This window comes from Calliopsis andreniformis, unplaced genomic scaffold (genome assembly GCF_051401765.1).
Source record: "Calliopsis andreniformis isolate RMS-2024a unplaced genomic scaffold, iyCalAndr_principal scaffold0001, whole genome shotgun sequence".
Taxonomy (NCBI): Eukaryota; Metazoa; Arthropoda; class Insecta; order Hymenoptera; family Andrenidae; genus Calliopsis; species Calliopsis andreniformis.
Window position 1 is genome coordinate 40,156,111 of NW_027480422.1, and position 23,565 is coordinate 40,179,675.

Genomic DNA, 23,565 nt, shown 5'->3' on the forward strand with positions numbered 1-23,565 from the left:
AAAAGATGTTCAAATTTTGTTTTAATTTTTATTGTAAGAACATGTTGTGTGATATGAAAAATTATTTGACGAACAGAAAGAGACACTGGAAGGGACTGATAAAGAAGGAAATAAAATAAATAATGCATTATTTATCAACAGTAAACTATTACTCAACTGTGGATGTTTATGCAAATTTCAATTTTCATAAATAGAAATAGATAAGTGCAACCTAGTTAGAGATTTGTTTCTGCATATTGTTATAAAGTGTATCAAACTTTCGATATTGTATAGAATTTTGTACAATATGTGGATTCTGTATGTTTTTGCATAGTGAAATTTTTCATAAATGCATAAAGATCTGAAGTCCAATTATTACTATATCCTTCTTACCATATCTACATTATTAATATCTTCACTGCAAGTTTTTTAGAATTTTGAAGAGCATAATATAAGAGGTATTTTATTATTGTTATTATTAAAAGTTTTATTAATACAGTTTTAATTACGATTGATATGTCAGTGTTATGTGTTGTTATACCCCTAGTAGCACAAAATATTGTACACACTTTCATATAATATTAAAAAGAGATTCAATCTTTTTTTAATATTCAAATATACATACAATATTTATTTTATATTATGTAACAAATATTTTTTTATATATTATTTTATATATTTTTTTATATATTATATATTTTATAATATTTTTTAAATATGCAAGAAATACCTATTTCATGTTACGAGAAAAATATTTTTTTCTAAATATTATATGAATCTTTATTTCATATTAGAAACAGAATATTTTTTCCTAATATATAAATAATATTTAATTCATATTATGAAAAAAATATTTTTTTTTTATTATAGAATGAATCTTTATGTAATATTACAAAAAGAATTTTTTTTAAATATGCAGATAATATTTATTTCATATTATGAAAAAAATATTTTTTCTTATTATAAAATGTACCTTTATGTAATATTAGAAATAGAATATCTTTATTAAATATGCAAATATATTTATTTCATATTATGGAAAATATATTTTTTTCTTATACAATGAACCTTTATGTAATATTAGAAATAGAATATTTTTTTTAAATATGCAGATAATATTTATTTCATATTATGGAAAAAATATTTTTTATAATATTATAAAACGAATCTTTACGTAATATTAGAAGTGGAATATTTTTTTCTTAAATATGCAGGAAATACTTTATGTTTATCATGGATGAATATTTGTTCCAGAATATGATGCGAAGTAAATTGTTTACTTTTAATTTACTTTGACTTCGTGTTTGTCACTTAATCGACATGTATTTTATATTATAACAGAAAGAAGTAATCAATACTGATAATAATGAATACTAATAATAATAATTAATAATTAAGAAGATAAATGAAGAAATTCACATGCGACAGAGTAGGAGCGGTATTTATATATAAGTGCTTTATATATTTTTGCATCAATAAATCTAAAAAGTAATGAACATATCAATGTAGGTTCACATGGCACAGCGAGGAAGCACATCACGCAGTAAAAACGATAGTCCCCAGTTGGAATACCGCCCCAGCTGCATAAGAGAAATTATGCATTTTGTTAACCAAGGTTTTTTCGAAGACAAAATTCGAATATTCCCTCGAGCAAGTACATAGAAAAGGAGAGGAAGTAGTATGATAACATACTTTTATACATGTAGCGATTAAAATTTTTGTAATAACTTTTTCTTAAATTTGAAGATTTTATTGAATGTTATTTCAAATATTGGATTCACATTTTTTAAGTATTTATTTTATATTTTTTAAATATCTAGTTTATATCCCCTGAATATTTACTTTACGTTTTTTAAATATTTCGTTCATATTCTCTGAATATTTAGCTTATATTTTCTAAACATTCAATTTATATTTCTTGTACGTGTATACAATTTTCAGATCTAATATTTTTCTCATATGAAAAAGTGTGGCTTAACAAATATTTTTCCAGTATTTGAAAAAAATATTTATCCAATATTTTTGTGCTACTAGGGACCCTTTTCACAACTGAAACTAAATATTAAAATATGTATTCTCATGTTAACAGTAATAACAGGAAGCGTGTGTTATTAACATTTAAATATTACTGCTTTTAATTCTATAAACGTTATTTTCCTGGAACTAAGTGATTGTACTCATGCCCTTTTTACAGCTAACGCCTCAATACTTATAGAAGTCATTAAAATGGATAACACTGTACATGGTTAACTGAAACCCAGATGAAAGTGATTTTAAATTTAAACAGGAAAGCACAAGTTTGTTTAAAGTATCAAAATTGGTAGTAATAAGCTTTATTGTTAATGAATTCTAATATCTATAATACGAAAGAACGAAAGAGTCCTTTATATATATTTTCTATAGCGTATTTTACAAAATAATAAAATTATTCAAAGCAGAGAACTTAAAAGTACGACATCGTTAACAAACATCGATAATTGGAAAACATTTGTTAAAATATACGTAAAGTGGAAGAACAACTCGAACGGATCTGTTTACCTATCTATACAAAAGAGGGTTACATTTGACAGGTCTGATGACTAGTAATATTATTTTCATATTTTTAAAAGAAAAGATTCACAGTATTGCGTTAAACATCAGATGAGAAGAGGAGGTATTGAAATTAGTGTTTTAGCAAGATAATGCAACCGCGTATACCGCAAAAATTATACGAACTTATTTTTATATAAATCACATTAAAAGTTTACAATGATCAGGCAGAGCATCGGATTTAAATACAGCAGAGAATTTATGAATATAATTAACCTATAATGCATATCGAGATGAAAAACACTTTATTTCGTGGAAAAGTTAAAAATCGCAACTGAGAAAGACTCGCATTCCATTCTAAGAAAGTTTTAAAAACATTTATATAACAAAGGTTTGCCTAAAAAACGATAGAAGATTATAGAAAAGAGGTGAAAAGTATTCGCTATTAAACTCTAAAAACATACTTGCTTTTGAATTAGTTTATCATCTTTCTTTAACACGTTCTACAATTTTGTCTCGCCTGTGTTATGGAAAAATAATAACTCCTGGATAGCAGTTTAAACAACGACGACGTTTTTTATGTGTCACTAAGGCAGGAATACTCTTCATAAACCTACATACAAAATCATGTACAGATCATTCGTTTTGAGAAATACGAAAAATTTAAGATTGTCCTATTATTTTGTTGTAAACTGTACATTGTTATTTTTAAATCATGTAGCAGATTGTAGCATATAACGTTCCTTGTGCTGAGCGTCGACAGAGTATTGGTTCGTCTCTTAAAAGGTAGGAATTGGTGGCTCACGGCACATTATTAACATTTTCCTGACGGTAGTCGATTGCTAGCACACGACACATCACATGCTACGATTACTATGTCGACAATACTCCGACAGTGGCAACGAATGTGCTAATCCTTTGAAGTCGCGATGTCTTTGGTCTATGAAAGTAAATCTGTTTACCATTAATAAATAATATTAGCCTAAATAAAAGCTTTATATCAGATGTGTACTATTCATAGACTAATGTTGTATGTATGTAACCCTATGAAAAACAAAGACATCAATTATTTACTTTTTGGAAGCTAAAAATACAATGTCATTTATACGCAACATCGAATGTGAAAGGATAAAGACTATTTGTTATAATAAGTACCTTGTTATAACAATTTTGATACTTTAAATTACAAAACAAGTATCGTTTTATTAAGAAACTATGATCTATGAAACTATGAATGTGTGGTATTCATTAATAAGTAAACAGTATTAGTTAAACAGAAGTGTCAAGTGCTTATATTTCAAAATATAATTTTTACACCCATTTTTATAAAACACTGCATTTTATTATACTATTGCACTATAACGTCTTATTATATGATGTTCTACAGGGTGAAAGGACAAATATAAATGTACACATTCTTATCAGACTATATTAGTACAAAACTATGAAAGCAGAAATACTTAAGAATATTATATACTATCAAAACTTTTTAATTAAAAATAAAACTGAGTTTGGACAATTCGAGCAAATGAATATAATTATTTACTTAATGTACATTGTTCAGATTTCTCTTATACATAGATACGAGTTAATGTAATTGGACGAATTCCAATTGTATTTTGATTGTAAATGTGATGTAAATAGATGTTTCCAATTTTAATTTCATAGATCTAAACGTTATATTGTTTTCAATAAATATTAGATACAGTAGGGACCATGATATATTTATGCATTAGCACGTACATGTACTTTACGTATCATATTTTTAACGCCATTTGTATAGACATACCATATGATCTTCCTGTTCTAAAGAAAATTTCTGTCAGAGTTTAATAATACAAACGTTCTTTAATGTATTTAACTCGCTATTTCTGATGCACAACATGATTCTATCTGATAATGAGTAGAATCGACGATCTGTATCAATTGTTCTTTGAGTTCCCTGGCTTTTACGTAGACATCCTCCTTCATCAAATCGTAACACATAGCGATAAGTCCCATGCCAAGTAGTAGATAAACGAAATTTATTATTAATTTGGTTTGACTGTCAGCAGTTAGATCGCCATGCGTCCAACCAGGAACTAAATCTCCCATTCCAATTTTGCATAGTGACGTCACACAAAAATAAGCACTATCCAAGTAGTCCCATCCTTCCCACTCAGCGAACATAATGGAACCACCGAGAACATAACCAAATGTTACCCAAAGGCAAGCTGTCGATGGCACCGTGATCCTTTGTCCAGGTTTTCTTTTGCCAGTACAATCATATAACCACGTATACAACCAACGGAAAGTTTGTGCTAATACCTTTCCCATGTTAAGAAAGTATAACACGTAAAGAGGAATTCCCAACACCGCGTAAATAACTGTGACTCCTTTGCCCCAAGCTGTTTGAGGTACCAATGTTCCGTAACCAATCATTGTAAACACAGAAAGGCAAAACATCATTGCTGCCGGAAAGGACCAAAGATCAGCTGGTGTTAAGCCACTACAATTTTCCTTTTTATAATTAATGGTAAAATTATGCTGGTAACGTTGAAGAATCTCATTGGATAATACATAAAACATTGTTTTGTTGAACACGTTTACTGTTTGATTGCTTGCTGTACTGAACCACAATTCTTCTGCACATTGTTTTCGAATTAATTCTTGAATGCATACTGTAGAGGAAATTTGTGTTTGAGTTTCGATCATCTTGAAACCAAAAGCGCCTATTATTGCGTATCCAACCACGAGTCCGCCAACGCCTACTTGAGTACACATAAAAGCGACCAATTTTCGACAACAGTCTTTTATACGTTCTTTGGGATGTGGATCGGTCGATGTCGAGGAAGAGTCGCGGCTTCTCAGGGAAGATCTTATTGAAGCACGATTCATTATATCCACACGATATCGAAATCAAGCGGTAATACTTCGAGCCAGATCTGGCTACATAGAACTTCACGTTGGCTCGCACTAGATGTTTCTCGAACCGCTTTTCTATTTCTGTCGAAAAGCGTCGTTTCACGTCTCTGTCTTTCATTCTTTTCCTTTGGGTTATTCCCTTCCTCTTTCACTGTTACGCTCTCTTCTCGGCACACGTATTACGTTGGTACGTTACTTCCTATAAACGTACGCACATGATTGATAATATTTTAGATGCTTTGACTATTCGTAACATTACGGTTGATAACGTGTGAAGTCGTTGAAGATTTGAATACTTAATATTTATAACACTTATTTACATAAATAAGTACATATCCTAAAAATAATAATTATTAATGTAAAAATTCTCTTTCTATTTTTTCTCTAAATTTATGCAAAAATATTTTTTTTTAATTAAAATGCCAATATTTCATACAATTATTTTACATTTATGTCAACATTTTATGCTTTACTCTATAAATTTATGAACGTTAAACAATGAGTTCTGATTTATTCGAAATTTCAGGCTGCTGGCCACGATTTCAATGTTCTTTCTTGCAGTACAGTTAATGAAATAAATATAACTGTACATAATTAGTTAACTTTGTTTGTTCAGAGAAAGTATCAATACTTTTTCTAATACACAAAATGATTTCAAGTTGGTAAGCATACATATTTTTTTATTTATTATACATTTAACATTTGTACGTATATGTATTTCTTTACATAGAATTAAATAAAATAAAATTGTAATTTAAAATGAGTAATATTGTATAATACAGTGTACGTGTTCCGATTCAAGATTACTTGTCATAATACTGGATAAATTTTAATATATAGTATCAACTTTAACAACACTTGAAACGTTATAATAGAGAGCGTCAGAATGAGCATTAAATTTTTTTCGTATTAATATTAAGTAAGACGTCTAAAAGTAATTGAAATTCCACCACGAAAAGAATTCAGGTATCCAGATAACTAGTTGGAGTTTACCTCCCTTCACATTCTTTTATTTCCTGTCTATTCTTTTAAGATAGAATTTATGTTAGATAATACGGTAGTTTTACTACTACTATACTACTGCGTATAGTAGTATTAATGTCTACTTTGCAGAATTTTTATTTTGTACATATATGCACAAAACACATGTTTTTCTTTAAGTTTTCTAAACGAGATGTTTGTGTGTCCTGTAGCTTAGTATAGAAACGTACATTTTATTTAGCAATGCAATAAACTGTTACATTTTCAATAACATTAGCGTTACGAATTTTCATCGAAGGAATGACCGTTATCCAAGGAATTTTAGTAACGAAGATTGTAAAGAATTGACCTGTATTTTAAAATTATGATAATGTGCATATAACGATAGTATTTGTTAATGCTATCTAACAATATTATGTTAAAATGCTGTTTGAATGATTCTGCATGTGTTAGTAAATATATAAGTACGCGTCATAACAAACTCATTAATCGAGTGATGCCTTTATACAAACTCTATTCTAGAATACACCAACGTTGCCGAGAACTTGCAGAGGAAGATCAGTTGAGTAGAAGTTGTCGACCACGTTGTATCATCCCGCGAAACGATTGAATATATTGTCTGTGTACGTGTAAAATGGATTTAAAGTACTTCATTCTTTTGTTGATCTTCATACATTCAGGTAAATAAAAATTAAAATTTACCAACATTTATTAAGAATTATTTATTAAAGTCAATGTCGTAACATGAATTTATTTTCCAGTAAGCTTTAAATTTCTTTATGAATATAGATTTCTACATATCTCAAATTATTTATAACTTTATCTGAATCTAAATATGAACATATTTTTGTTCTTTTAAATTATTAAATTGTAACACTTTATGTCTTATTTAAACGTAAAATATTTTACATTTAAAATAAAATCGTTATTATTATATTAAACATTTTATTATAGAAAAATAAGAACTAAAATGTTTTAAGAATTGTTTCAAACTTCACTTAAATTCTCGTGCATTTATGTATGTGTTAGCAGCTTATACATCGTTACTGCAGTATACGATATTCAAAATGAACTAGACTAAAAAGAAGCAATTATATTAATATAAGATTAGATTTATTGGTTAATATTGAATACACATAGATTTATGTTTCAACTTGATGAGGATAGGGGAGTCCATTGACACACACACAGTAATCATAATGCAATACGATGCACAAACTGAATCTCGTACAATAGGGTCTTGTGTAACCTCGGGGTTATTCAGTTACATTCAGATCGTGTACATCAGTTGTACGATTATCGTCATCAAGTACGTGTCATTGGATGATCGCAACTCTAACATCCTCATATAGTGCTTTAGAAATGAAAAGTTCCTACATAATTGTTTCTACTATAATAGGTAAGCAAGAAACTTATTAGTTTTGTTAGAGTTTGATTTATTCCATTTTTAATATGTTATACATAAGTAGTACATTGCTGTTAGAGAATGTATTTTATTTTGTTATAATTTAAACACTCGATGGTTTAACTGTAACTGTAATTATATTTTTTCGCATTATCGTTTCGTTAATAATTTTTTAAATTAACAAAAATAGGCAGCAAGTATTACACAGCTGTGGTATTTTTTAGAAGTAATGATGCATTGACTAACGAAATGGTACAGTGTAAAGTGTTTTCCTGCATACTGGCCGCACATAAAAATTTTAAATTGTCGATATAATTGGTAGAAATATATTGGAAAAATATGCATTATTTCAGAGGTACTTTAAAAAATTTTGTTAGCTTGTTCTTTAAACCAAAATAAATTACAAAATAGTTATGTACAGGTTGTGTTTTATGAGATATCCCGCGGAAAGCATTGCCCATAAGCAGTCCCGCCAGACATCTTGTAGGATATGAACAGTACAGGTGCTGCCGGAAACGTGCATTACGTTCATTAAAGGGAACATACCGCTGCAGAGAACAAAACATTAATCTTCTCGAATTTTTTGTAATCGTTCTGTCATACTTTTAGGTACAATAAATCATATTTTATATAAAAATGTTTGTCATATCGTCCAAGTATACTTCTATATGTCAATAAATTTTACTTGAATATGAAAGATAAGGTGTATGAATAAATATCATATTTGGCATTTAATCGTTTTGATAAAAATTAAATTTCTAGGAAATAACAACTTTCTGTATAAATATTTTCATTTTTGAAGAAAAGTATTGCAGTTCTTAAAAAATTAAAGTAAAAAGATACATTCGTTACGTCGAAAATTGCGTAATAATGTAAAATACAGCTATAGCAAATGTAAAGTAAATCAGTTCAGCAATTTTTGAATAATCACGGACACGTAACTTCTAGTAAAAAGCATATATAGCTTGATAGTATTCAAAATAGTACAAAACTATAATTTTCTCTATTTTACCATGAATGATCAATTGCTGTCTCATAACATGTATCATCTGAACAAAAAGGAACGTTTTTAGGTTATTGTTTGTACAGAAAAATAATCTTTTCGCATAGTACTGAATTATAGAATATAAGCTACTCCGAATATACTTACTTTGTATCATTGATATCTTGGAAAAATTTTTTGAATATGTCAAATATTGGAAATATGTAAAAAAGGTATCAATTTTTAGGTATATGTCCTCCTTAGACCCTATAAATCGTTTAAATCGCTTATCCTTTACATATCGCCAATTTTGTAAGAAAAATTTCTAACAATTTTCAATCGTTTTCAACAATTTTTTCAACAATACGTTATCAATTAAAACATGCTTGCTTAAATAAATTCGATCTAAAGTGCAGAGAACGAGGTTAATTTTGTTTCCTGCCGCAGGCATTCATTGAATAATGTTTATTAGTCAAGTGTATTTACTACAAAGGGACATGCACGATGTTAGTATATCTATATATGATGTGGTTCAGAATGATCTTTAGTAGCTAATTAGGAAGGTAAAACGTACGGACAGTAGCCAAGAAATATGAAAAAGTTATGCTAAAACTAATGTATTAATTACATAAATGTTACACATTGACGAAATAATAATGATTTAACTGTTCTTTTCATAAATTGTGAAATTTGTGTTATAATACCTACACGATAATGGGTGAAAATAATTTGCAAGTAAAAACCAGTCATTCTAAATTATATAAAGTAATTGGTACATACTTAAATTTTCTCCAGTGTCGTATTAGAACATCCTCTGGACCTTTTATAATTGTCACAAATTCAAAATTTTTGCCATTTTTTTATAGTAAAATCTAGACCAGACTCTCTTATGTATTACAATTGTCTTTGTCCTTCATTTCTTTTCCTGGCGTAATAAATAGACATTTCTGCAATTTTATAATTTCCATTAAGGCAGTTAAAGGTACCTTTCTCTTTTCTTAACAGTTTTTGGAGATACTAACGGTGAGAATCTCAACCTGAGCTTGAATATAAGTACCCAGATCAAGTTTTAATTTAATCTTTCTTTTGTACAATTTGTTTTTAAATTGTACAACATATTCATTTATCTGACTTTTATGTGCACAAGCTGTATATTATGTTCGAATATTGTTTCGAAAATGACACAAAATCTTTTTTTCTAAAATGTACTACTTTAGAAATTAGCTACTCGTATCAAACACCTAAATTATTATTCATTTTCGTTTTCCTTATGAACATTTCAAATATTTATAAATATTTATAATGTATTTTTTATGTACATAAAATGTCAAACATGCAATTGATTCCTGTACATACAATGCATAAAATGTTTTACTTTTCTTTTTAATTACAACTAAAACGTGTAAAACCATTCATACAGACAAAAGAAGTACAACAGTTCTTGAAGAAAATTTATTTCATTCCAGCATTATAAACGTAACCTGTATACTTGAACTGATCATGGACAATTCATTGTCAATAGAACTCATTTAGCACAAAGCACTATTTTAATAATAATATGAATGTGTACTTCTTATAACGTAGAGATTAACTAATTGTGAAATCTAAGCACAGATTGTTTAATATTTTAATATCTTCATAAAATACCATATTGATTGCGTGCTTTCAGTACTCGTACTTAAATATAAAAAGCTATAAATAACTTACAATCGTACTCAATAACTTTCACATACAGAATATACTATATACATATAAATAAACAAATAAATGTATATATAGGGTATCCTAGACCCGACGTCCACCCCTTATTAAAATGAAGGGGAGTAATTTTTATTGAAAACTATACCAACTTTGATAACTAATTCGAGTATGCCCTATCGAATGGTGGTAGTTGCAACTTTCAATATCGACTGGAAATAGGATTTTCAGACCATGAGTCGATTTTTTTAAATAGGACCTGGTAGTTTTTATTACATATTCGGATTGTACGCAAAAAATATGAAAGTTTTGTTCCAAACATTTTTCTCAAAGGTGCCTCCGTTGGACAGAAAACGACCTCCAATATATGAATCAACATTTTTCAAATTAGAGATTTAATTTTGAATAATGAAATTGAACAAGTTCCAGAACAAAAATTAAAGGACAATACCATCTCTTAAATAAATTAATAAACAAATTAACAGAAATAAACTGTGGAAATAAACAAAAGAGTAACAAAGATTAATTTTCGAAATTTAGTTGATATTCAAACGGGCCACCATTCTGCGAGGTACAGAAGTTTATCCTGTTTTGGAAGGAATCGAGAACATGAAAAATTTCATCAGGATTTATCGATCGAATTGCTTCCTTCATTCTTTCCATCATACTCCGTCTTATCGTTGGATGTTCGTGATAAACCAGGTCTTTTATTCTTCCCCACAAATAACAATCAAGTACGATGAATTCAGGTAACCAAGGAGGATATTTAACTGAACCATATTTGCCTATCCGCCTACTGAGAAACATTGCATTCAATTTTGTACGAACAGCTCTCGATGTATGTGCGGGACATGCGTCTTGCTGGAACCATAAGTCTGCTTGCAATTGCAGTATCCAGCACTATTAAGATTCTTCTCAAGAAGAATAGGACTTACAATCTGATTTGCAAAAATGCCGCAGCAAACATTGACCTTCCAAACATGTTAATGACCTGTCTGTCACCCAATGAGGGTTATTCTCTGACCAATAACGGGAATTTCAAGAATTACCATCTTCATGACTTTTAAGTGTTTATTCATCAGTGAATACAATTTTGCGATGGAAATCACGTGGTTGCTGTCTTATCCAGTTTGCAAAATGCAAGTCTTTAAAGAAAAGTATTATAATTCAGTGTTTTATAGTGCGTCATTCTGTAAGGGTGCCATTTCTGTTCAAGATGCACGAAACTGTAGATTTACTTATACCAAAGACTCTTTCTGTATGGCTTAGAGAATTATAAGGATTTAACTCTGCAAATGCAAGGACGTCCACTATTCTTGTACCTCTAACTGAGCGGCAGATCATCTTCCCTTTATTATGATGAGGCTGAATAATACCTTCAGTTTTAATTCGTTTAGCCAAACGCAAGAAAATTTTTCGGAGTGAGGAAATCGGTGAGGAAAACGTTCTCGCCACAACTTTTCGGCTACAAAAAATCCACCTTTACACTCAGTGTTTAGATCAGCAGTTGATCAAGAGATCTTTCTGGCTTTGTTGAATTTTTACACGTAGTGTGCCGACTAGGGTTTAGTTTGAAGGACCAGAGATACCGATGAATTCTAAGTTGTATCTAATTCTATATTTTGATAAACCTTACTTTATACAGAAATGAGCTTAGAGGACGGAGGAAATATTTACAAATAGGAACCCTCATTGCCGGACACACACCGGAAAGGCCCAAGGGGTGACGGACCCCGCGAGTAGCGCGCTAACGGAATACGCTCGGGCTTGAGGTTTACGATACGTCAATTGCTATTGAACAGAGACTTGAGACCCCAAAGCGTACGTGTTCGTCAGAATCATAAAACGATGAAGCGACTTTTAGAGTCCTTAATCCTCAATGCAAGTTAACAAATAATTATTAACAAACTAATAATGTACCTCTTCAAAAATAGCAGGCTCAACTCGTCCGCATCGTAAATCTAGTCTACTAGATATCACAAAATTATGATCGTCTTAACACTCAGGCAAAATTTTTAACATATCATATGCTTCCTTATTTCAATATACTGTAGCTGAAGCTTACTAATTGTCAATTCTGCAAGCCAAAAAAAAAAAAGGAATGAAAACAACTTTACCGAGTGTTGACAAATCGAGTGCCAAGTGTAACATTCCAATGCACTAAACGAAAAGGAAGGAACAGGTTTCGAGAAGACAGCGGCTTCCTCACGAATTTAGAACAGTGGGAGTTCGTGTGGCGAGCGGCAAAAGAGTGAAATCTGCGACATGGATCTGTTTAACATTAACAATTTATTCAAACTCATTAATTAAATACTCGAACATTAAAAGAAAGGGAAATGATATAATCAATAATTATTACCTAAATTTGAGCACGATAGTGCTTGACGTTATTTAAACATCGAGTATCGATATGACTTGTTATCGAATCTTAATATAAACGCTAGTGGAATGTTTCTTTACTACAGAATGGTTAATTAACGGTTAACATGCAAGAATAATCAATTAACGCTGCGAATTTATAATAATGATTGTTTCGGTAGTATTTCAGGTCATATTCTATACGCGAGTATACAGGGTGTAACTAAAATGTTGCAGTTCCTTACATGGGGTGATTTAGGGAGTGATTTGAAACAACTTTTTCCTTAGCGAAAATGTAAGATGAGGCTTCGGTAACGAGTTACTAACGAAAAACACCGGCCAATGAGAGCGCAAGTTTGCCGCCCGAGCGACCGCAGTAGCGTTGAGTACGCGCGCTAGATGCTACGGTTGTACTCCGAACAAGAAAGTCGTCGTACATCGAAGAAAATAACATTAGTATGAAAATTGAAGGCGACATAATAAATAATACCGAGTCCTTGTTTTGTTTATCACTTGAAGTGAACAATTACTTAAAATCGAGGAAAACTACGTGCAACGTAAAAACACGAATACGTAAATTTCTTATTCGCATAACGTATAAACGAAAAAGCAATACAACAAAAAAATAAAGGGAGAGGAGAACAAACTTCACCTGTAGTTTGTAAACCTGTGTCACTGGGTCACTGTACCGATCCTGGTCATCGACCGTCGAAATGGTTTATGTTAGGATAGAATTTTTTCAAAGAAGCTCCTTCTACCTTCCTTCTACATAGTTTCTCATCGTTCTATTATGAGTTAACTTTCACTACGACCACAAGATTGACAGAGAAAAAAATCAGTATCTGTCAAGAAAACATGTGCTCTGCAGAAGTGCACAACGAGCACCAACAAGCAGTTTTACAAAAGCGCTCACGCCACTCTTTTACTGCCTACCTATCCAATGGTTTCGAAGGAGACGTGATCTCGGAGTGTCCGAACAAAGAAGGTCTGAGGTGCTTAAACTACGTGAGGGTACAAGGAGCTTCTTTCGAAAAATTCTACCCTACCATAAACCATTTCAACGGTCGATGACCAGGATCGGTACAGTGACCCAGTGACACAGATTTACAAACTACACGTGAATTGCATTTAATTCATTAGTGATTATTACTACTTTCAACGTTTCTATCTTCAACGTTAATTCTCCAATACTCCGTTCATTTTTTTTGTTGCATTGCTTTTTCGTTTATACGTTGTGCAAATATTTTCATACTAATACTATTTCCTTCGACGCATGCCGACTTTCTTGTTCGGAGTACAACCGTAGCGCCTAGCGCGTACCCAACGCTACCGCGGTCGCTTAGACGGAATACTCGTGCTCTCATTGGCCGGTGTTTTTCGTTAATAACTCGTTAACGAAGCCTCATCTTACATTTTCGCTAAGGAAAAACTTGTTTCAAATCACCCCCTGAATCATCTCTTTCAAGGAACTGCAACATTTTTGTTACACCCTGTATACAAAGTGGGGTTAGCGCAACGTATTCTATCGGGGTCGATAATGTAGGCGGCACGAGATATGGAGAGGATATGTTGAACATCGATCTTGATCTGCCATAATCCAGGAGCGGACTGCTGGTTCTTCCAGAATAAGAAAGATAATCTTGCTATAACTCGTACTAGTTATACGTGCAATCAATTACACAATCGCATTCGAGTCAATGACTTCGCGCCGAATTAGTGAATTCCAGGAGAGACGACAAAACGTGACGGCCCCGGTCCACCGTTTTGCCTCTCAAAATGTCACTGATCGCCGAAATGACTGATAAGTGCAACGTACTTAGGCCTAGCTCGTCTTGAGATATAGATTGCGACACTATCAGAGCTAAACAGTGCTTGAATAAAAAGTAGTAATGTTCATGGTGAGTTCCAATCTTTTAACCTGGCCAACGACCCCAAAATCCTATCTCCTTCACATCTAACGGCGGTTGGGGATAGAACACGTTAGCTCCCGCAAGCAGACGAGAAAGTGGCAATAATCTACTACACGCGTTAAGCATCTCAAAGCGACTTTTCATCTGTATATTCGGCTAAGCATCTTCGAGGCGCGTTCTGGCTTACTGAAGCCTTCAGTCGCTATAGCCACAGAGATCTTGTTTTGAACAGAGCGGTCTGTGATCTTTTGCAATTGTAGAATGTGTTTGTCGGATTTACTACTCCGAGTGTATGAATATTTGAACGCACTTGCTATAAGTTCCAAAAGGAATATCAAGCACTTTGTATCGTCTGGGTATTAAGTCGTTATAGCAGCCAAGACCATGTCACAAGCGGAACGGTCTTTAATAACCACTGGGAGAGTTTTTATTAAAGTGCACTGCATCCGAGATAGTCAAAGCGTTATTCTTGTTGTCCAAATCTGTTCTCTCTCTAAGAGATACGGCTAGAGCACCATCGTATGTACTCGAAAATTGAAGTACGCGTATGCGCAGTAAGTCGGAGCAGTCTCTATCCAATTCTAATATTTACAATAATAACACAAATTAACCGTAATTATAAAATATTATGAAAGGTGCAACACTTAGTACGTGTGATATAATAAATCTAATGAAAAAGTATATAAAACTAATAGTTGAAGGCAATTATAACTAACTAAATATTATGAACGCAATGAAGAGGGTTATACATGAATGAAGTAGTTATCGTAGAAAAGGAGCGTGTTAAGTGAAAAAAGGAGACGGTTATATACGTGGCGTAGGAAGTGGTAGATTACCATAGGGCAATAGCGCAGGCGTAGGAGAGGCTGTTACACAAGAGTCAACAATGACAGGAACTCGAAATAATAATAAGAAATTGCGAATAGCGAAACATTAAAAGCGAAAGTGGGTAAATACGTAGTACGTAGCGTCTAGCTGTCAAAGATATGATAGGCCTAATGATATTACCTATTTATTACCTTAATAAGGTGTCTTAATAATCATTTTGAGATTATTATGCGATTTCCGAGATAAATGTTTGAGACAAAACTTTTATATTTTCTTCGCTACGACTTAAGTATGCAACAAAAACTTCTAGGTTCTATTTTAAAAAAACCGATTTCCGTTCTGAAAATCCTATTTCCAGTCGGTACCGAAAGTTGCAGCTACCACCATTCGATAGAGCGTACTCGAATTACTTATTACAGTTTTTTTTTTAATTTTCAATAAAAATCACTCACCTCCCTTTTAACAGGGGTGGACTTGTAGTCTAGGACACTCTATATACGTTATACGATATATGTTATATGTTATGTGTTATACGTTATATTTTACATACATATATTCAGGATGAGACCATACCTAAGGTTAGAACTTGAAATATTTTCGAAAGTGTTAATTATATCCAAAAATATTTCAGACCCAAGTTAAATTATTTCAAGTTTTTTATAGGAGGGCGCGAGGATATATGAAGGTCAAAGGACCTCGTACACTTTTAACGGAAAAGCGACTTCTGTCTAATTGGTTAAATTTTTGATATGTTCTTACTTTTATAATGCTGGTTCCAAGTATCTACATGGACCACCTCACACGATCTCGATTTTTTAAGTTACAGAGTCTTTAAAGAACTCAAAATTGTGTAACACATTCGCTGTCAATCACGCGCTGACGGGTGATACGGCTCCTCGATAATTTCCCGTAAGACATTAGTCTACAGTTAATGCCGAGCTGTATAGTTGGCAGTTTTGAGATGGTATGCTGTCTTAGTTTGCCAGTAAACGTGTTGTAAAAATTGTATTTTCAGTACAACGACACTCTCGCACACACTTACGTATGAAAAGTATACCCAGCTCAGATGAATCTGGCTGCACTGACACTGTTTGATTCTTTCTTAGACGAGAGTCATTCGATAAGAGAGAGGAGATAGAGACTCTCAGCGCGGTCAGAATCGTTTGAGTTGGCCGTACATTGCGTGTGTCTCAGCAACACCAAACGAGTCACACAGGAGTATACAGAATGGGCTGGACAAATGTATAAATCTCATGAAGTACATAAAATAGCATAATTTCCCGGAAAAAATATTTAAAAAATTGTTAATATATGTATTGATGAGACCAAACTTCCAAAAATAATCTTTTTGTTTATGCATTTATTTTTATAGATGAAATAAGTATTTATAAGGAAAGAAATTTTTTATAAAATTTTATGGGATGAACCTAAAGCTCAAATAATAACATTTTCTAGGACACTTCGGATTAATGTGCATTTTTTATAAACAATTAATGCTCATCTACATATACTCACATAGAAGTTAACAGTATTGTCAAGGAAACAGTCGATTAGAGCTCCTTCACACGGCAATAATGAAATACTGACATACATGTAGTTCAGTAGGAGCATTCACACGGGGATTCTCGTGAGATACAGCCATGATATCTATGAGATATTGCCATAGGAATTTCGCATGTCCTCGATCGGTTGTGTATCAGCTGTTTTTTTTTAGATCAACGCGAATGATGAAACATAGAAAAAAATATCGGTGTAAATTTGAAAAAACTGGCAAAATTCATTTTTTTGAGTATATGTGTACGGAAAAATCAAATGTAGAAAAAATTAAATATGTTACTGTTGATTTCATTCATTAATTTATCCATATACACTAATATCTAGTATCTAGTATCCATATCTAGTATCCATATATACTAATATCACTAATACACACTAATAATTTCCTTGACCTATACAAATTCTATGTTGAAGTGTGCCTATTACTCAAAGATGTTATAAATACTTGAATATGTTCAGAAAATGTCAGTTATGACATATTTATAAAATATCCAGAAATATTTATACATACATACATTTTGATTAACCATTTTATATTCATATCTCACTGTTACCGATAATCTCAGCCTTGATGATATACTGGCACGCATATTTGTTTCGTTCTTTATTATTGAATGTTCTATATCATTAAGACATTCCTCAGATGATGTACCAGATAAGCGAAAATAATTAAGGAACTCATTAGAATCCCTTTGAAGTTCTTCAAATAATACGTAGAAAATTTTCTTTTATTTTCTTATGCTATTAAGATTATTACTGGCCACGCCAAGTTGAACAGAGTTGTGTCATCTTAACATTCTTACATCATTCTTACAATTCTTACAACATTCTTACATTTATCTTACATTGTGTCTGAAATGTTATTTGAGACTTGCCAAACACCTTTATGTACTTGTAGTTCATTTCGATTCCACATCTTTTATTATATTGTTTATTATCTTCTATTCTTTTGTGATTCATAATCTTTTTGTATATATATATTTAATGGTTCCTTGTTTTCATCCTCGACTTTTTCATATACTTGACGTAATTTTTTTACTTTTTTGAAGTTCTATGTTAGAATGTAATTTGAATCTAAAATCGCAACAGTTACAAGAATATGAAATCAATATATTACCCTATGTACGAAAATCACGATTAACTCACTTTCTTTTCGAAATTTTTAATATCGTAATTTGTAATCCATTTATAGCTGCCTAACTTTTGCTGAAAACATTTTTTTTAAAGTTATTAGAAAAGCCTGAAAAATTAAGAGATATTGTGATGCGCGATCTTGTTGTAATCATGTATCTGTCTTCGTTATTTATTATTGGAAAAACAAAGAAAAACATAGACGTGAATCGCGATTCAGAAATCAGTGCATGAATGAATCGTTAGATGTGAACTGCATACCTGAATTGCGATTCTCGAATCGTCGTGTGAAAGAGGTCTTCTTAGGTGCAAATGACACTTATTTTCTAACCGAACTGGGTTCAATATTTCGTAATAATTTAATATAATAATTTATATTAGGGACATCCTAAAATATAATATTAACATAATCTACAATAACGTGTAAGAAAAACACGCGACGAATAAGAAAATGTGTCCCTTAGACGACGGTTCTGGGCTAAGTGCCGTGGGATTCATCACAATCCTCTTACCAAAAGGCATAGTCTTCCCCACTCCGTGGCCAGATGCTTTAGGAACAATATTCCCATTTTTTAGCAATACGGTGTCGGGCCATTTGCCTTCTCTAAACACTCGCTCTTCTTCCAAACAGTCACACAACACCCGATAGCTAAGAGGACCAACGTAGCCATCAGCCATCGGTCGCCAACGGGACTGTTTAGTCTCATGCACCCTCAATCAGCCACACGTAAACTAAGACCCTATTATAAATCCCTCAACGACACGTCCTCGTTTGGCTAACCCTCCCAAACTCTCTCTTAAAATACGTTGACGCTAACAAACGCTTGATTTATTCTATAATTAATTTTAGGAAAATCAGAAAAGAAAACAGAAAGTGGGGCTAGAATAGAGTAGACGTGTCAGATGAGGACGAAAAAGGACAAGAAGAGAAATGAGTCAGCAATAGAAAGAAAAAATGTATAGACTAGAACAAATGAGGGTATAAAGGAATAGAAAGAATAGATGAGGATAGAAAAGAGATGAAATCTGTAAGGACGTTATACAACCGTGGCGTCGATAATTTCGGTCTGTCTGTTAAAAAGTCATTGCCATTTACACCCACTCAACAGTCCTTCCTGAGAATATACAATATACAGTCACACAAAAAACAAGTAGACTTAATGCACATTGGCTGTGGGTTAGGTGTTTGTTTTAACCCTCGGAAGGCGCACTGAACATATGCACAGGTTGAGGCGTGCGAAAAATATTGATTACCAGTAACCGAAATGGATTCTCCCTGTTAGGATCAATTGTAATTCAAATTACGCGCTATACAGCGCCATGGGCGTAAGATATACATATGCGTGAGTGTGTGTGTGAACTATGGGGTTCCTCTTCCAGTTTCCCATGTGCGTTGATTGAGATGCAGAAGAGATGTGAAAGTATGTTTAAGTTACTGACTATATTATCCTATGTTAATTTTTCATTTCAAATGTAACAAATATATTGTATTTTTGATTCTCAAATCACGTGAGATATGTGGAAACGTTTTTATTCATTTTCTACGCCATATTCCACTATTTGAAAACAGTAACCAAAATCTAAGACTCCCATTTGATCTTTAAAAAACCTTCAAATAACGTCTCCAACATCGTTAGGGCAATAAACGGAAACATTTTACAACAGTGTACGCTCTAAATATTCAAAAAGAATTCTTTCATAAAACTTTAAATACATCACGTCTCGACCATGTATAATAAGTAAGGTAAATGTTTCAATACCTAAACGCTTAAGATGTCAAATGTCCCACTAGGTAAATTACCTAAAACTGTATGGCCCGACACTTTAATTATGGGATGCCAAGAAACTGAGATACTACTTTATAACACTAATTTTTATTTTTAATTGTGTTACCTAATACATTAGAATTTAAGCTTAAAATTGAATAAAATCAACATTAATGTTTAGCTATTCAACTACTGGGCCATTCACCTTAATGATAAACAGACTTACAATTGGAATAGCATATTGAAAATTAACACATTCCTACGTAATTACCAAAACCGATCTCTTCCAAATTACAGTACAGCATATCCTTTTTAACTGTTCTAAATATGTCGAATCCCGTACCGAATTTCAGATGAAATCAACATCTCACATCGAAATACACGGATATATACAGGGTCTCATAAAACTAATAGTATAAGCGGGAAGAAGGTGATTCTACATGAAAAAATAAGTCAAAAATATAGAACAAACCTTTTTGATATTCTAATTCCGTACACTTGTACAAGGTCAAAATTCTAAATCACCTTCCTTGAAAACGAATTGTGATATTGAAAATTTGTATTCTACATTTTCATCTTATTTTTTCGTGTAGAATCATCCCCTTTTAGCTTGTACTATCAATTCTGGGACACCCTGTATACAGGGTGGAAAGTATAAACCGTTGCAGACGAATATCTCCAAAAATACTGATTATACGCAAAAATAGTTGAGATGAAAGTTGTTAGGTGAAGGTCATGATTATTTCTTCAAGTAGAACCATACTTTTATTTTTTGCTAGTATTCTAGCTTATTTGAAGACGAATTTGAAAACTATCTACAGAAGGTCATTCAAAGTCAATCTTCTAGGGAAATGCCGAAAACATGATTGAAATAAATAAGGAAACGAGATGCGTGCGTGCGTGTGTGAGCGTCGTCTGTTGTGAATGCTGTTTTTATACGCTGCGAAGATAGTTGACAAACTGTCATACGTTAAATTCAAAATACATCTAGATACGTACAGGTACGTCTAGATTAGATAAGAAAGTTCCATGGACACGAGTTAAAGGGACGCGTCCGCGGCGCACGAGAGCAGAATAACGCGAATCGCGAAGACGATACGAGCACGGTAAAAGATACGATTACAATTACGATTACGACCACGGCTACGATTTACGGACTACGAGATGATTTGCAGCTATTACGATGACGCTGGTCTTTGTTTCCTTCTTTCTGTGTATCTATTTTCTGTATTTTCTGCCGCGTGTTTGTATTTCTCGCCAATTGTTCAAATAAAGAATACATTCGAACAATTCTATTCCTAGAGAATTATATAAGAAAAAGTTTCGGAAGCCTAGGGCTCAAACATATCAAAAACCTCCCTCGTATCCTCCAATTAATATAACAAGAAACAAGTACACTCGATATATGCAAATCCTCATGTCTCCGTCTCTCTCCTACTCTCAAACAGGCCAAAACCAAAACAACGTCCACAGATTCTCTGAAAGGGGCACTGATGGAATGCACGTCACAAAAAGTCATTCATAAATTGGAGAAGTTAATAGAAAAGCAAATACAACAAATCAATAATTTACTATCCCTGCTAATTACTGTCGTTACCAAACTTTCATTTAATTCACAACGATGAGACATCTACATCTCGCTCTCTGAAATGCCAACGGAATAGCTCAACACAGAAATAAGCTAGAACCTTTTCTGAACAATCTACATATACAAGCTATGCTCGTTTCCGAAACACATTTTACTGTTAAGAGTTATTTTAAAATAAATAGTTACAATGTTTATCATACGGATCATCCAAGTAGTAGAGCTCATGAGTGCACAGCTATCGTTATAAAATCCAATGTGTAACACTACGAACTTCCACCGTATAAAGAAAATTATTTGCAGGGAACAAACATCAAGATCAACGATTGGCACTGCCTGATTACTATTTCTGTTATATATTATCTACCAAAGTATAACATTTCTAAGAAAGAGTTCAATGAATTCTTTGATAGTTTAGGCTAGAAATTCGTGACTGGAGATGATCTAAACGCTAAGCATTTAGAGTGGGGCTACAGGTTAATCACATCTAGAGAACGGGAACTTTTAAAACGCCTTCGTGCAAACAGACTCAATACTTATAGCATACGGGAACCAACTTACTGGCTGACAGACCCACACAATATGTACACTAGACCAGTGATGAGCAACCTTTCGATTGCTGTGGGCCAAAGATGGAAGTAAAACACTACACCTGGGCCGCAATGAATGCGGATATTGAATAACGAATAACTGAATAATCAATAATTAAATGTACTGATCGAAGACTTCTAATTTAGGAGGCAAATTTATTAAGTTCGACGCAGCACATAGAATAACAATAACACAGTCTTTTTTAATTTGATTTACGTTTCATTAGTAATATAGTATTATGTGAACATATATATCTTCCAATCTATTACAAGTATTAATTCAATAAAACAATTAGTATTAATAATGTGTATAAGTCTTAAATTAAAAAAAATGAAGTTAATATTTAATTTAATTAATGAGAAATTTGATTCTGTTTCTCATTCACGAGTTTGTCAATATTGGGTACAATATCATTAGAAACGGCAACTCGAATGCATTTTTTCAACCGTTCATCTTCAAGTCGATTACGACGATCAGTTTTTAAAATTTTCATTTTCGAAAATAATTGCTCACAAATAAATGTACTGCCAAATAAACTCATCATTTGTTTGGCATGAGTAGCTAATAATGGAAATGTATCAGCTGGAAAATAGCGTTTATAAAAGTCAACAATACCACAATTTTGAAATTTATTTTTTAGTTCTGTGTCGTTTTGTAAATCAATTATTTGCATTTGAAATTCTTTGGGAATCCTTTCAACGTCTATATTAAAAGGTGACGAAAAAATATCAAAATTTGTTTGATTTTCGTGAAAATTTTTAAATCGCAAACTGAATTCTTCCTGCAATCTTTGAACCTCTTGTGCATACTTCATAGTTTCAGATGGATTTTGTCTTTTGCAGAATAGGAAAATTAATCATATTATTCAGTTGAAGCTGCTTATTCCAAATTTTTAATTTACTTTCGAATGCTTTGACTTTATCGAACATTTCAGTGACAATTTTATTTTTTCCTTGAAGATTCACATTTAGTTCGTTTAAATGCTGCGTAATGTCCACACAAAATGCGAAATCACACATCCAGTTTTCGTCATCAAATTGGGGAAATGGGTAGTTTTTCATTTCTAGAAACAGCTTTATTTCATTTTTCAAATCGTACACACGCTTAAGCATAATGCCACGACTTAACCATCGAACTTCAATATTGAAAAGGACGTCGCCATATTCACTGTCCATATCCTTTAAAAATTCTTTGAATTGGCGGTACAACATTGATCGTTTTTAAAACTTTTGCACTCAAAGTTTCTTGATGTAGGATACAGTGAGATACAATTATTTCTCGTCCTGTTAATTTTTTTATCTCCTGGGATAATAGTCCAAACAAACCAATATTCATACTGGACACAGATCGTGCCCTGTCTG

At 32.3% G+C, this 23,565-nt stretch overlaps 2 protein-coding genes across 3 annotated transcripts in view; one reads left to right on the forward strand and one right to left on the reverse strand.

Moving 5' to 3' along the window:
• Positions 1 to 4,131: 4,131 nt before the first annotated feature.
• On the reverse strand, positions 4,132 to 5,385 carry LOC143186514 (TWiK family of potassium channels protein 18). The gene has a single exon (XM_076390196.1). It carries the CDS (start codon positions 5,383 to 5,385, stop codon positions 4,366 to 4,368), a length of 1,020 nt encoding a protein of 339 aa, XP_076246311.1. The 3' UTR covers positions 4,132 to 4,365.
• A 1,580-nt stretch (positions 5,386 to 6,965) lies between these two features.
• LOC143186502 (putative carbonic anhydrase 3) overlaps positions 6,966 to 23,565 on the forward strand; it is a 111,840-nt gene continuing 95,240 nt past the window's right edge. The window contains exon 1 of one of the 2 annotated variants that reach the window (XM_076390181.1): positions 6,966 to 7,073. In XM_076390181.1, the coding sequence (XP_076246296.1) occupies positions 7,028 to 7,073 (46 nt within the window). In that variant the 5' untranslated portion in view covers positions 6,966 to 7,027. Of the gene's footprint in view, positions 7,074 to 7,584; positions 7,793 to 23,565 lie in introns of those variants that run through there. The other variant, XM_076390179.1, reaches the window with a different exon arrangement.